At 33.3% G+C, this 16,333-nt stretch overlaps 1 protein-coding gene across 5 annotated transcripts in view; it reads left to right on the top strand.

The window, feature by feature from the left end:
* Positions 1-16,333, top strand: part of NCAM2 (neural cell adhesion molecule 2) — a 290,357-nt gene that overhangs the window by 145,663 nt on the left and 128,361 nt on the right. For all 5 annotated transcript variants that reach the window (XR_011098756.1, XM_068690047.1, XM_068690063.1 and 2 more), the window contains exons 2-6: positions 1,400-1,474; positions 2,231-2,437; positions 4,752-4,895; positions 8,922-9,059; positions 12,579-12,696. Coding sequence is in view for 4 of the 5 variants with exons in the window: in XM_068690047.1 (XP_068546148.1) it covers positions 1,400-1,474; positions 2,231-2,437; positions 4,752-4,895; positions 8,922-9,059; positions 12,579-12,696 (682 nt within the window). In the remaining variant the exon portion in view is untranslated. The remainder of the gene's footprint in view (positions 1-1,399; positions 1,475-2,230; positions 2,438-4,751; positions 4,896-8,921; positions 9,060-12,578; positions 12,697-16,333) is intronic.

Here is a 16,333-nt window from a genome sequence, read left to right as displayed (position 1 = left end):
TGGCCTCCAGGTAGAGTATGACCTCCACTGTCCTCTAAGCCCAGCTATCCAACTAGATTTTTACCAGCCTATCTGTCTGTACGTCCAGATTATAATGCCCTAACTTAATGTGGGGGTTGGCCTTGGCTGGCAGCCACACACCCATACTGTCACTTGCTCACTCACCCCCATCCCTAGACAAGGGTGAAAAACGGGAGTGAGAAAACTCATGGGTCAAGATAACGACAGGGAAATCACTCACTAATTACTGTTGTGGGCAAAACAGTCTCCAGATGGGAAATTTAACGTAATTTACATAATTAACATAACATTTAATTACTTATTCAGGTACTGTGGAACAAAGTAGGCAAGTATTTAAACACTTATGGAAGACACCTGTCCTCCCTGCTCTCCCAAGCTCCAGATACCTCTCCTTCTCTGTTCCTAGTCTCTACTCCCCTTCTTACCACCATAGACACAGGTTAAACTCAGTCCCTTCAGCGAGGTGATAGGTGGTGCAGGAGATTTCTTTCTGGTGTTCCTTCTTTCTCATACTTTTCTTCTACTTCTCCTTCTGCCTAACTCATTTCTTCTGTTCTGTTGTGGGTTATCCACAGGCTACAGTCCCTTTGGGACTATACCTGTTCTGGCATGAGTTTATGCTTGGGCCCCTTCAAGAGTGTTCCCAGCTCTCCTGTGGATTACCTCCTACTGCTCTGGCCTTCCTTTTCTTCTTCTGTCTTGTCTCTGCCCTTTCTTAAATACATTTTCAAAGGGATGCCAAAAACTCTTGGCAGTCTCAGCTGCATCCTGTGATGTGTCTACTGTGAAACCATCTGGAACTAACTGTGTTCTGCACAGTGCAACCCCTGACCTACTCCCACAGATATCACCTTGGAAGCCATTCTCTGCTATCTAAACCTTGCTGCTTATTCCCAATACACGTAAATACAAGAATATTGTGGGAGGCAATGTCAAAAGCCTTGGTAAAGTCAGGGTAATCACCACCCACTCTTCTTCTCTCATCCACAAAGCTAATCGTTTTATCCTATAGTCAGGCATGGTTTACTCTTGGTCAGTCTGTGTTGAGTGTTCCAGTCACCTTCTTCTAATTGAGTTTTAGTTCTATATTTGTTTGAATTTCTTTCCTGTTTTATTATTTTTTTTTTCTTTTTCCTCAGTGTTAGGATGTGAAATTGTTATTCTTCGTATAACATTTTTTCTTATTTTGATTGTTTTCACCACATCTTAACATACAAGTTAAACTACATGTATACTGTAGTTTAGAAGATAAAATGCTGAGATTTAATATATAGTATATGTTGTAGAATGAGAAAATACAAAATATAAAAATATATACTTTAAATTTAGAAATGGCAATGTATTACAATGTGTTTACAACATACTTTATATTTTTCAGCTCTACTTCAAGTTACAATTTCACTTAGCAAAGTAGAGCTCAGTGTGGGTGAATCCAAATTCTTCACATGCACGGGTATGTATTCACATTTTTTGTTGTTAGATTATCAATGTTTTGCATGATTTGAAAGTGAATTTATTAGTTCACAATATTAACTTAAATGTGCATTGTTCTGTATATTCATATTGACTTGTGAGAATTGTGATAAATAGAAGATCTTGTAGAGACTATTGATTTCAGATTCCAAACAAACCAGATCACTCACTCAGTCCGAAATTTGTCTATATTGATATAGATGATTTATATCTACTAGGATGCTTGTTTAGTTAAAATATTTTTACTTGTCTAAACTAAGGATTTAATAATCTACTAGGCAAAGCTTAGGACCCTCTCTGCCCCGAAGAGTCTTTTCTTGAGAGACAGAATTAAGTCAGGAAGGGAAGGGTTTGCTTTTGCAGCTGCCTGAAATGAATCCTTGATGTTTCTGATTTGCCATCATAGATTGAAAATGATACATAGCCTGTTTACAATGACAAGCTGAAGTGACTTCTGGCCAGCCTGTTCTGTTCCTTTAAGATTTTATAGATTTCTGTGTTTATTTTTTTCCTCTTGAATTCTTGAGCTACTAATTATCCTGTCCTAACAATTACACATTTGCCTGCTGTTTAACCTTGCTTATCTTTCTACAGACTTTCTCACAACTCCTTTTCACAATTCAAACAGATGTCAGAGAGGTGTCATAGATGTCTGTACATTGGGTAGGCATATGCATTGCTTAATGTCTATTTGAACTTCTATTACTTTTATTTTTATTCTTATTTTTGTTTGTAGCCATTGGTGAGCCTGACACCATAGATTGGTACAATCCACAAGGAGAGAAGATTGTTTCTAGTCAAAGAGTGGTTGTTCAGAAAGAAGGTGTTCGATCACGTCTAACCATTTATAATGCGAATATAGAAGATGCTGGTATATATCGGTGTCAAGCAACAGATGCTAAAGGACAAACTCAAGAAGCTACCGTTGTTTTGGAAATTTATCGTAAGTAAAATAATATCAAATAACAAAGGAAAGAACATGTTTTGAAAGCCACTGCTATTGAGAAAGTAAAGCCTATCAAAATATCATCCCAGACTCTGAACTGCATATGCCAAACAATTGCATCTCCTGTAGTTTAGTTCACAGATACTATGAACTAAACTTTGTAATATTGTTGATTACTTCTCCTTTGTATCTTAAAATATCATCTCAGAGGGGTGTATGCCCCTAATGGAAAAGAGGAAAGATGTATTTTATCAACCTAATTTTAAGTACAAATATATATAAAATATATCAAATATGTAAATAAAAGTGTAAGAAGTGCAATGCATGTCAATAAAAAAGTGAAGTTTAGATTGAATTAGTTATTTTTGTCAGTCTTCCCATATTCTTGGTCTTATGGTGAAATCTGTGGTGGAATCATAAAGCATTGAAGCTTAATATGGTAAGCAAACAAAATGCATTTCAATTGCTAACAACTAATTGAAGAGTATATTTGAAACATAAATACATTCTTCTATGGCTAGAGATTCTCTGAGAGTTTGTTTGCTTTTTTTCAATACAGTTCAATACCTTTGCAGTATACTATATTCTATAGATTAGGTGAAACTATACTATATTCTATAGATCAGGTGGGTGAAAGCACAAGACATATGCCAACATCCTTTCAGCTATTCTTCTCTAATTTCATTGGAGAGTAGTACTTTAATATTCATAAAAAAATATGTTTGTGGTTGTACCGAGTGTTAAGGAATTGCAATGAGACAGAAAATACAGAGTGGAATCATAAAGCACTGCTTCTGAAAGGTACAGATAACTCAGATAACAAAAGGCATACGATTTAAAAAAAAAAAAAAAGCTATTGATAAAACAACCATTAGAATGATGATAGCAGTTACAAGCAATTACATGATGGCTTGAAAGCTGACAGTTCAAAGGATTGCAAGTTTTGTGGAATTCATTTGTATGCTTAAAGCATACAAATTGCCAGTCACTCCATTAGCAGACTGCTGAGCATAGTTGAAATCTTTTGAAGTGTTTGCATGTGGTAATTTTAATAATTCTGAGATTAGACAAGCCCAAAGACCCACAAAAGAAATGTAAAGGTTTATGGGAACTGACACCTGAAAGTTTCATTATTTGTATTTGTGATGTATTGTAAGGGAAAAGCAGAATATGCTGTATTACTAGGATCTGGTATAGTACTCATTTATGTTTGTCAGAATTCTTCTGATGTAATTATGATCAAATACTTCAAACACTTTACACAAATACTTTATGGAAGAATACAGGACATGAATATAACAAGCATGCTCCCTCTGCTGTGGGAACCATATGGATTATTTGAGCCTGCACTCATATAAATACAAAAAGGCAGAGGTGGAGGTGCGTTCTCTGACTCCAAAGCATCCTCTTGAATGGAACTGGCAATGTTTGATCATAGAGAACCTGTCAGTTTGTCTCTTCTATGTGCAAGAAATTCTTGCAGAAATTTTTGGCAATTGGTTTCTGCCTTAGATCTTGTATGAGGACGTGGTTTAATGCCAACTTGAAATTCTTTCACTGAATTTGAACAATAGAATTATTAGAACTTATTGTTGAACTGAGTATTGAACTTATTCAATCCATCAATAAAATTAAATATCATCTTTTGATTATTTGGAGCAGAATTAATAATTCTATCAGGCCTAAAAGAATCTTGTTACCCTAAAAAAATCTTGTTACTTCCTCAAAAAATCTACAAATGATAATTATGATACTTGTGATAATTATAGAAAGTTTTTCCGTACAATTTCCCATGGACTTTTAAGTTTTTATGTTTTGCTCAGCTGATAGCTTTCCCAATCAGTGAGGCTTAAGTTCCACCTTTAAATAAGACTTTTCCAAGTGGTTTCAATGGATATTTTGGTGGAATGAAAACATGAATTTCTCATTCAATAATAAAATTGTGAGGAATAAAACACACAAGAGAGTAAAAAGTACTATTAACTTGAATGTATAGACATCTACAAAACTAGAGTTTCAAAACTGGGCTCTGAAAAATCAACAGTAATGAAAAATATATTTATGAAACATGCCTCATTTATATAAATAAAACAAAGTTTTCATAATGCCAAATGACTGTAAAATCAGAGTGAAAGTTCTGTGTCCAAGACAATTTTGAGTCTTACCTGAGAAGATTATATTATGGAAATAATTCTGTATTACTCATAAAGAGAAGGTTAATAGACAGCTTTATCTCATTTGATATCACATTTAATTTCAATGCTAAGTGAACTGGAAGATGATAACTGTATTTGGTTTTCTTCCTTTTCAGAAAAGCTCACTTTTCGAGACATAATCTCTCCACAAGAGTTTAGGCAGGGAGAAGATGCAGAAGTTGTTTGCCGTGTTACTAGTTCACCTGCTCCCATTGTCAGCTGGTTGTATCGGAATGAGGAAGTCGCAACTCTTGCTGACAGTTAGTATTTTGGTAACTCTTTAAGTTATACGTTCTAATTAATATTAAGTTGTTGTAAAAGATTAATCACATCATGATGGAGGGTGGATTTTAATTAGTCCAGTATCAGTAGGATTTAACCAGTTGCTGTGGTCTATAGAGACTTCATACACAATAATTTCCTTCATATGTCATTTTTTTCCAATCAGCAATTTTGTCTAGATGTAACATGAAGGCCCAGATGTCCAAAAGATTGTTTGGAACTCTTCTGCAGGAACTGTACCTGGGCTGTCATGCATGTACACAGGTGAACTTCTCTGTGCTAGCAAAGCTATGACGCTTCCTCAGAGTGTACAATTTACTGAGCAAACTGCACACACTTTGGTATACTTGCACATTAGCTGAGTCTTCTAGTTGGGTAGGCTTGTTGCACTATTGTGAACATTCACTTGTATAAGTGTAAGCTACGTTTAAGTTACAAACTACAGCAGATATATGTGATCTGTTTAGGTTAGATTCCTAACAGCTAGGCTGATAAAGTTAGGTGTAACTGGATCTACATGCAAGTTCATAAGTTTGTAGAGAGGCAGTTAATTAGGCACATAAATTGACGTGCTTTGCCACCTCAAAAGCAATGACAACATTTCTCTACACTGTCTCGTTAAAGTTGTTTTTGTCATTATGGAAAAGAAGACAATCTGCATTTTCTGGAAATGAAATTAATGTTGATGAACCATTTTATCCACCTTCTCTTCCGTCTTGATCTCCGTATGTACTGAAACTCAAGGTTGTGGTGTGTGCACTTAAAATTCTTATTCTTTAAAAAATTAAATACTATTTTAATTTCAAAATGAAAATGAATGTAATATACCTAAATTATGAATGACAACCCAGTATGGCATCCAATAAAAGTTATATTTGTTCTTTTATGAAAACATATAAACAACTGTGAGACAGTTGCTGGAGAAAATAAAGGAAAAAATAAAAAAGCTTGTTAGCTTGTTTTATGTTTCTGGACTCAGTCTTGCATGCTTGTTTTATGTTTCTGGCGTTGTCTTGTACTCCTGTCCACTATGAAAGAAAGTTTTGATCAAAATTCTTCTCATTTAATATGTCTGTCTTATTCCTTCTGTCATCTAGGTACAAAGACTAAGACAAAATAAACTTCTACCCTTAGAAAAAGGGTTGACATTTTGATCTAAATAATTTAAAAAAATGAATGTAGGTGAGACTTAGAAGATTTTGAAAAATAAGAAAACAAAGCAAGGTTTGGCAATTTAACAGGAAATAGTTTTCATGGACACAGCTCAGAAAAGTAAAATTGCCCCAAAGATCTCTCTTAAAGTTTTGTTATTATTACCATTTTATTTGCTTTTCTAATAAATCCGTCTGCTGTACGAATAGCAAAGGAAATAAAACATTTCATTTATTTTTTCAATACCATATATTTTGAAAACTTCGAGTTTTTAAATTCCACATGTGAAATTGTCTCTTCAACCTTTTTTTTTGTGTGTGTGTGCAGTTCTTCAATGTGAAGAAGTAGAATGACAGAAACCAATTTTAATTTAGATTTTCCTCATGTTTTGACCTAGACCAGTACCTAAATGAGATCCCAGTCATTTCTGGGAGGAAGAGAGGTTTAAATCATGTAAAAATAGGACATCATGTACTTTAAGTTTTGGCAATGTCTATATTATTTTATAATGAAGGTTGAAAAAGAGTATTCCTAATGTCTTGCAGTTAAGAAAATTTCTCCATGCCTAGTGAATTAAAAAGACAGTTACATATTTTATTTCCAGCTTCACAATCTCCAGAGAAGGACTGGTACCTGTAGCCTCCTCATATAATTTAAGTAACGTCAACTTTTTTTTTTTTTTACTATATTACAAATGGTGCCTATTGAAAAAAAATATAATTATTCTTTTGGGGTTTTATTTCATAGTAACCTAAATTACTGAACAATTTAATATTCAAACTCTCTTGTATATTCCATGGCTTATTTTAGGGACACTTGAAAGTAGCCTCTATTTTAAACATTCTAGAACTTGCGTAATAGGAAGACATGAAATAATGTTCTGTATTTTGTGAAATTTCTCCTACATTTTGACCATTCTTCCATTGTGTTACAATTAGTAGGATTTTTGCAGTACAGACTTTTGATTACTTTGGTTTTGCAAATCTTGACAGTTACTACTATCTGCATTTTTATGTTCCATTTGAACAGAAGACTGCCTTCTCCCAGAAGGCTAGTTCACAGAATCGGTAGTGAAAATTTGAAGATTTTTCCTGCGTAGGAGGCCTATAGATGACTGAGAATAGTCTCTCACCATTCTGAATTGGTTTCTGTATGTTCCCACCTTATCTGCTTCATTCTCAACTATGAGAATTTACATTTAAAAAAAATCCTTCTAGTTACAATATAGGGTACTGCAACTTATTCATGGCCAAAAAAAGCCATATAGGATCACTGTACTAGAAAACATTAAACAAAACCTTCTATTCCAGTGCCCCAATGGAATTTTCTCTTATTCTAAAAGACCATAAGGGACAGAATTCAAAGGAACTATACTGACCCACAAAATCACATGAGGTAGGTTTTTGCAATTTGGTTTTGCTACTGTAGTGTAGTGCAATCTCTGAGAAGAAGAACGAAAGAGGTGCTTTAAGGTTCCCACTCAAAGTCAATAGTTTGCACAGAGTTCTACTTACAGAGTAGAAGTGGTTCCATTGCTCTACATAGCCAATGTAGAAATGCTAAATATACTTGTGTAAACTGACATGCAAATTTCACCAGAAGTTTTGATTTTTTCTTCAAGAGATCTTTAGTTGTGTCTCAGTCTTAGAATGAAAAGTTATGCCTAAACTTTTTCTTAGATATTGTGGGCACATACCCTAGGAACACAGTAACATTTACAAACCAGAGCCCAGGTTCACCCTAACTGTCAGGAGCCAATTCTTCCATCTCTTGTTATGAGACATGAAAAGAACATATGGAATCCCACTTGCCATGCCCCTTAATATTTGCTCCAGCAACTGGAGCAGCTCCACTTCATGCTTCTTCTCTCACATTGGTGTCTGCAGGGCTAAATTTCAAATACCTTTTTGTTTATCCCCTCACTCTTCACTGCTGTGCAGCATTTTCCCCTTCCTTACCCAGACTTCTTAGGCACCACCATCGTGGTGCCCTGTAGTGGGGCCGTTGGAGCTGGCTGTGTCTGGCATGGGGCAGTCCCGGCACCACCTCAGAGGCACCCTGAAACTCCCAGCTGCCAACACCTCGCCACATAAACTCAGTACACTAGTTCAGACTGAAAGGAAAGTTAGAACAGTTTACTCTTGCAGATTATAATTTTGCTGATTTGTATGCAGGAAAAAAAAAAATGCTTGTTCTGAATCTGGTTTTACAATGGAGTTAAGCTACTCAAGAAATATGTTGAATTGCAGTTTATACTGGACTTTGCAGAAGGTGAAATGGTTTCTTGCCTTGAAGAATGAAGTGTTAGACGTTTGTCTAGGAAGTCTTAGACTATAGCAAGATGGACCATGGACTGAGTTATAGGAAACGACAAAGGAACAAGGGGGAAGGAGAGCAAGCAAGTTGAGAAATCCATAGTGCCATAAAATAGGCATAAGAACATTGGTTAATCAAGATACAGAGGAAAGATACATTTTCTTACTTAATCTTTTTTTTTTCTTTTTTTTTTTTTTTCTATTTCTTTAATCTTGTTTTATATAGGTGTTCATGAATATTACACTATTATTTTTTTAATAATTTATAAATTTAACTTTCTTTGAAGGGTCACCAGATGTAAGTAAGAAGTTATGGATTGAAAATCCTGATTGATTTTTAAGAAATGGCAATGTATTTTGGGGTGGATAAAAAGCTACTTTCTCAGCTTACATTTTACTTTTAAATTGACAAATGCTTTGTCATGAGCATTCTGTGTATTTAGAGAATTTAAAATTTCTCATTTTCCCATTTAAATTAGTTTTCCTATAGTTGTCTAGATTTGCTAATAACACTTTATCTTTTACATGCCTTTCTAGATAGATTTGCAGTATTAGCAAACAATAATCTCCAAATTCTTAACATCAACAAAAGTGATGAAGGAGTATACCGATGTGAAGGAAGAGTGGAAGCCAGAGGAGAAATTGACTTCCGGGACATAATTGTTATTGTGAATGGTAAGAAGTAGAATCATAGAATCACACAATGTCTTGGGTTGGAAGGGACATTAAAGATCATCTCACTTTTCTTGATTATCATAGCCTCAATTTTAGAACATATCAGCTTCTAAAAAACCTAATTAATATTAATTTGCTAATATAGTTCTCATGTCTGTTTAGTATTGTTTTCCTATAAAAGTAATTGCTTACTATTTAAAAAATCCATTTTACTGTATAAGTAGAATTCATTGCATTTCATAATGTCAGACTATATAAATATGCAAAAGCCCTATTACTATTTTTAATCATTCAAAGAACACTGGCAATCACTACAAGACTCGAGTTTCAAATTATGTTGTGTAGTAATTCAGTTCACTATATTTTTCAGTGTTTTATTATTTCTTGTTAAGAAACACTGATTTTTCATAGAAATTCAGCTTTACCGCATTGGGCATATTTTATTTCTTTTATTTGAACCATCCCAAAAATCATGAATACATTTTATTTAGATAAGCAGTATTACTTCTAGATTTTTAACATGTTGTTATGAAGACTAAAATATGATTTATAAGTAGCATTAAACTTTTTATTAGTTTATTATAAATATCTACTAAGGAATATGAAAGAATGAAGACAAAACAGAGTATTTAGTTCAACCTCTCTCTTAAATTCACGGTTGGCTTGTTGAAAAGTAAATATGAACACAGGACACAGTTCATAAAGGGCATGTTCTATATGTTCTGTTTAATATCAGCATTTTAGTAAAACTAATTCCATTGTGCTATTAGCTTCTGAGTTCTAAATGCTTTGTCCTTGACAACCTCAAGCCTCTGCAAGCCTCAGTTTACAGAAGTCATTATGGAAACTAAATTATCAGTTAATTTCATGAGAAGAAGCAGCTTCTGGCACACATATCTTTAATCTGTGTAGTCAAGCAGCAGTATTGGAATCAGAACTCTTTAGGTAGGAAGTATGCAAAAAGTGACAAGCAAATGGGTGATTATCCTGTGTGTTGTGATAGAATATCACAGTACGGGCCCCGTGCATTGTGAAGTCCCCTCAGTAACTTGCTTTCATCAATGTGCATTGGGTGCTGCATTGCCTTGACTGCTGAGTATGTTCCAACAGTTCCAACAGTATTTAAAATAGTATTTAAAATTCTGCATGAGATTTTCTTCTGTTGATATTTATGTATGTGTATATAAAGCTAAATTTTGAACACCTTTCTTTGCGATATATGCCATTGAGCTGAAAGAGAACTTGTGTTAAACCTGAAACATTGGTTTTCAAACTCCAATCCCACTTCACATCTTTTATTGGTGGATTCTATTCACAAATCTGTTTTTGCTTACATTTGTAACTGCTCGAGACAGGAATGCCAACATTCACTTACATCTAGACTTCAGTCCATAGTGCTGTGAGAAGAAGAGGTTTCCAGCTGAGAGGTTCTAACATTGTTGCTTAGTTAGAGTGGTACCAATTAAGAGCTATTTTTTCTGCTTAATTTATAGGAATAAATAGCTTTTCCTAGGTAAAACTGAATGTAGTAAACCTGGCCCGAAATGCCTTTTAGATTAGTAGAAATAATGGCTTTTATATTAATCAGAAAGAAACAAAACTTACAGTACTCTTTGGTGAAAAAGAAAAAAAAAAAAAAAAGGAAAAAAAAAATATCAATGAATTGAACTTAAATGTGACTGGACTTTAACATTTTGCTATAAGTTAGATATGTGTGACACTTTCCAGTATGTCACTTATTATATCCAGACCCATTTGTCTTTCCTTCTTTTAGGTTCATTTTTAAAATTCCATCCTATGTACATAAAAATACAGAAACAAGATAAACAGATCTCACTTCCCAGAAGGACCTATAAGAAAAATATTTCATGTAATTGTCATCATGGTGTCTCTGAGAAGATTGAAACACTTAAATAATGGGATGAATTGAGTCATAGTCCTGTAGTTCTTAGTTGTGAGTAGTGAAGAACCTGCTACTGGTGACAAAGAATTGGTCACGTCACTAACTCTGTTTTCAGGTCTAGATATTAGAATGCACTGCAAACCAGCTAAAATGTATGAAATGTTGTCTAAGTGATACTTAAAAATGTAAGATGACTAAGTCACACAACAGAAGGGTTTTTATATGCTGAGTAGTGGCCCATGCAAATTCAGATAGAAAATAATTGATCTGTGAAACACTTAAATTTCAGCACCCCATGGAAAAGTCAAAAATATATAACATTTACTTATTGTTGACAAATCTGGTACACTGCTTTTAATAATTCTGTGTATCAGATGTTCAGAAACTGAAAGGGCTTCTGAGAATACTAAAGCTAAATATTTTGTACTGTTTAACACAACAGAAGTTAATTCTCAACAGTTTGTGAGAAAAACTTGTGAAAGTGAAATGGTATGCCATAAGCAATTCATTGGGGTTGCCTTCTGTTCTTTACTGAAAGTTAAGTCGAAAAAAGGATAGCTCTGAGCCACTCTGATGATAAGGTGTTCTTGCTAGCTATATTTTATATATATTATATATAATATAATAAATATTTTTATAAATATATAGCTATAATATATGTATATATTTATATTATATTTTATATTATATAGTTATTGAGAGCTGTATTTTGTGAATCTTCTTCCTCTTACTTCCCCTGACATTCTTTTTTTTTCCATATATATTCCTTCAATCTGCGGGGTTTGTTTGTTTGTTTGTTTTTCTTGACAGTTAATGGAAACAGATTTAGGACAACTGTCTTAAAATTACCATATAAACAGAGATATTAAATATATTAATAATAAACAGACCTGTGAGTCGATCTGCTTTAAATATTATTGCTATTTTTCTCTTGGGCAGAGGTTCTCTCCAAACAGTTTTAATTTTATTAATGACTATCCTATCAGTAACAGACAAAATATGTGGTTCTCAGAACACAATTACCAAAACAGGTTGTGATTTCTGAAAACAGATGGTATCTATTGGGTCTTATCATGTCACTTTTTTAAGCTGGTGATACCCCTGCCCAAGAACCTTGCAGGTGTTCATTAGAAAAAAATAAATATGCTTAATCGATACTGCTATATATTGACACTAGTTTTAAAAGCACTGTCTGACATCAGTACATCAGCTGTATGTCCACTATAGAGTTGAATGAAAGAAAGAAACTAGGGAGATTTTCATCTGAGATACTTAAATTATACCAGTCATAACTCTACTGTATCTTATGCATACTAAGTATGACTTCAGTCACTTTAAAATGGTCTGTAAGAAAATTGAACAACCACTGAACAGGACTTTTGAGTTTATTATTGTACAAAAAAAAAAAAAAAAGTTATAAATGTCCTGATTAAAAAAAAAAAAAAAAGTGTTTAAGAAAAACAGAGAAATACTGAGAACTGATTCATATTGTAACTTGATCCATAAGTATAACTATAAATTCCAAAATTAGCAAAGGAGCCTATGCTTTAAATTTCTCCAGAATCATACAGAATCTTCTATTTTCCATTACTTGGACATAATGTTTTATTTTTCAGTTCCCCCTGCAATTACTCTGCCACAGAAATCCTTTAATGCCACTGCAGATCGAGGAGAGGCAATAACTTTGTTCTGCAGAGCCACTGGATCGCCTCCACCAGAAATAAGTTGGTATAGGTAAGTTCAGTAGAGATCTGCATATGAGAGCACATTGTTTTATGGTGTTATGATTTTTTGTCACACTCCATTAAGTAAGCTGGGCGACCTTAATTACTTTACTGAAATTTAAAAGTATTTACTGTCCATTTCTACTGTTAACTTCTAAAGCTAGAATCAACATTAATAAGTGAATGAACTCACAGAAATTCTATTGCAATTTTTAAAATCTAATATGTTTTAAAATATGGAACTGCTTTTAAAAGTAAGTTTAAAGTTCATGTGTTTTTGATTATGTCAATGAAATTAACATTGGGAACCATATAACAGTTGTAAAAACATAAATATCCACACACTCTTTATTCTTTTAATTTTAACAAAAATATTTATATAAATATATTTATATAAAATATCTCAAACTCCTCACATCAGTGCACATTTCTATTTTGGACCCAAATAATTTGCATTCACATATGATTTCAGGTGAAATTAAAATGTCACTGCATTTTCAAAATGGACGTCACTTATTAATTTCCTTTGGAATCTTTGAACAATGTTATTAATTTTAAATATTATCTTCCTGTGACAGACACTTTTATCCTAACACGTCATAAGACAAATGCAGAACTAAGTTGTTCTCTTTTTTTACAATTTACAATGCTTTACTTTTTTTTTTTTTTTTTACAACTTCAATGATAGATGTAAAAAAATAGAGCACAGTTAATTCCTTAACGTAGCCTTGTAAGACAAGCCAACATTGACGTTTTATATCGTTATAAAAAATATATATAAATTTACACAGTTCATGGATATCTCTGTTTACAGATGTGTTTTTTCAATATTTTATAAATATTACACTACGTTTACAGGCTAACTCTGTGTCTTGGAGAGACACTTGTCTCTGCTGATCAGAGAATACCTTTTTAATTTTCCTTTGTCTTGCCTGTCACTGAGGCAACCAACTGTTCTACACCATTCATTAATTACCTTTCATACAGATTTTACAAAAACTTCATCAACTAGTGTATCATCAACTGTATACTGGATCTTTAATGAGGAACTTTTGTTCCGTACTTATTTCAGAAGCCAACACAAGCAGCAATGGTTTATACACTTCCTATCCCTGTTTATTATTATTATTACTCTTATTACTATTATTATTATTACTCTTATTTATATTTTCTCTGATTAGGTTGTAAATTCTTGGCAGGATCTGTTGGAATATTCTCCTTGTCCTTGGACCTACCTCGCAGATCTTTCCAGATAAAGACCCTAGTTTTCTAGATTATTTCAGATTCCCTTTCTTTGGAAATTAGACCGAGCAAAGGGAAACTAGATCAAGATAATCTTTTTTTTTTCTTTCTTAATAAAAATCTAGAAAACACTGCTATTTTAACTGTTTTAACTAATTTATCAAATAATAACTAGTATGCATTTCATCCATTGAGAACCCACGTGAATTTGTTTCTCAGAATTAACAGCCAAGGTATTATATTCCCAATTTCATGCTGTTTAGTGTAATTTAGATGTTGGATGTAAGCTGATATTAATATCAGCTTTATGAAAGTGTATTGGTGGTTTTTCTAATAAGCAAATGGAATTAAGTCTTGATTTTGACTTGGGAAGCTGGGAAGACTTATAACTTTTGGTTGCAGCAAATTATGGGAATAATATTCTTCTTTATTCCCCCAACTATGCTGTGTTGTTTTTCTTCCAACTTCAGACATTTAACACGTCTCAGGTAATCCATTTGTAAAATGGGCATGCGGTTGCAAGATGTGACTTAATGCAAATCTGTTATATGAATACATAGCTACACTAAGGACAAAAGTACAGAGATGCAAACATATATCATATTATTATATTATATATTGTATCATATATCATGTCATATTATATTTATTATATTAGTAGAGAACTAGATGAAATAGACACATGGATGTTCCTGTTGTTAGGAACTAACTCCAAAATGGACTAAATACAGTGAATAACAAATACATATTTTTCCCTTTTAAAACCCTTCAAAGAGTATACTGGAGAGCTGAGGAAAAGTTCCATTGATAAAAAGGGTGGGATAAGTTTTACTCCGTTCTATTGGTGGATTTTCATTATACTATGTAGAAAATACCTCCATACCTGTTCAGATGGTTCATCAAGATTAAGGACCAACAACATTACATAAAAGCATTCAACGTTACACACAATTGAATGCTCTTGTATCTTTATTACTTTTTAAAATATGCCCTGACATCTAGAAATCTCTCATTGGCTCTAGTGAAGTTTCTTTAACAAGGCATGCATAATTTGGATGTCATTGTGTGACATCCTTAAAGTTCACTGGTATTTTAGTCAATTAAAAAAGAAAATCTTATTATTCTTTTTCCTCTTGCTTTCTGTCTGGTTTCCAATGAACTGATTTAACAGAAGGTCAAATTCAGCTCAAATTCAAATTCAGCTCAAACATGAAAAGTGGCTTGAAAATCAAATGCCAGTACAATTGACATGGCTTATATATTCCTCTGCACTGACTGTAAGCAGGATGCTGGTCAGAACTGTAGTTTCAAACTTTGAAATCTCTTAAAACAATACCTAATGTGGTAGAGCTTAACTATTTGTCTTACCCTTTCTGTTTCCACATATTGACAAAGTTTAAGATTCTGTAAGTTTTGAGTGGAGGTATCTGAGCTAATGTGTCAGTGCTCCTCAAAAATGCCTTAGTACACATAATAGGTAGTGAATTTGAGATACCTAGTAGAGAAGAAAGCTCATCAAAATTTAAGTTTCACTCTATTTAATAAGGAAATATACTTTGTTAATATTTCATGAACTAAGAGAATCTAAATCTTTTACCACTTAACTGATATTACATTACTGTATAGCATAACCTTCAGAGAAATGATACACCGAAGCAATTAAATTAGCCAGAACTGAAATATAAAGATCCAAATTTACAAGTCCTGAACTGATGATCTTTACTCACATGAACAGTCCTACTTAAAACACAGTAATTATTTACATTTGTGGAGGTAATTTGCAGTAGTAGAGTTTAGCTGGATCTATCCCCCTTATCTTTACTGACAGGGCTTAGAACTATCTGACAAAATAAATAATCCTCTTTCAATGTACTATTCATGTTTTCTTGTTTGCCTATATCAGCATCAATCTGAATCTTTCCTGTTCAGATGGTCCCGGGTAATCCTCATAATCTCATTTCTGTTTAGAGATGGTCACAGATACAGGTGATTTTTAAGAGAAAAGGCACTAGGAAACTATGTTTGACCTTGAATATAGACTTTTATCTCCTACAGAAATCACTGCAATTTTTTAAAACACCTAGGTGGAAAATTAGACCTTTTCTGTTCTGCTAAGCATTTTCTGTGATTTACTTTGAAAAGAGGATGAATAAGTATCACCATAATGTATTGAAATGGGCTGATAAGTGGAACAGAGTTACTTACAAAAATGTTACTAAAATGCAAGCTAAATAAATGTCAGGGAATCCTATTAACAGAGATTAATATTTCCAAAGGAGGGGTGGGAGAAAGGCAGTAGTGTTTTCACTTTAGGGAGGGTAATATTTCAGAAAATATGAAATACATATAGCTATTGGCATTCTGTGAGTAGAAGAAAGTGAACATCATTATTGCTCAAATCTTGA

This window comes from Anas acuta, chromosome 1, assembly GCF_963932015.1.
Source record: "Anas acuta chromosome 1, bAnaAcu1.1, whole genome shotgun sequence".
Classification (NCBI taxonomy): domain Eukaryota; kingdom Metazoa; phylum Chordata; class Aves; order Anseriformes; family Anatidae; genus Anas; species Anas acuta.
This window is presented reverse-complemented; position numbering and strand designations above follow the sequence as displayed.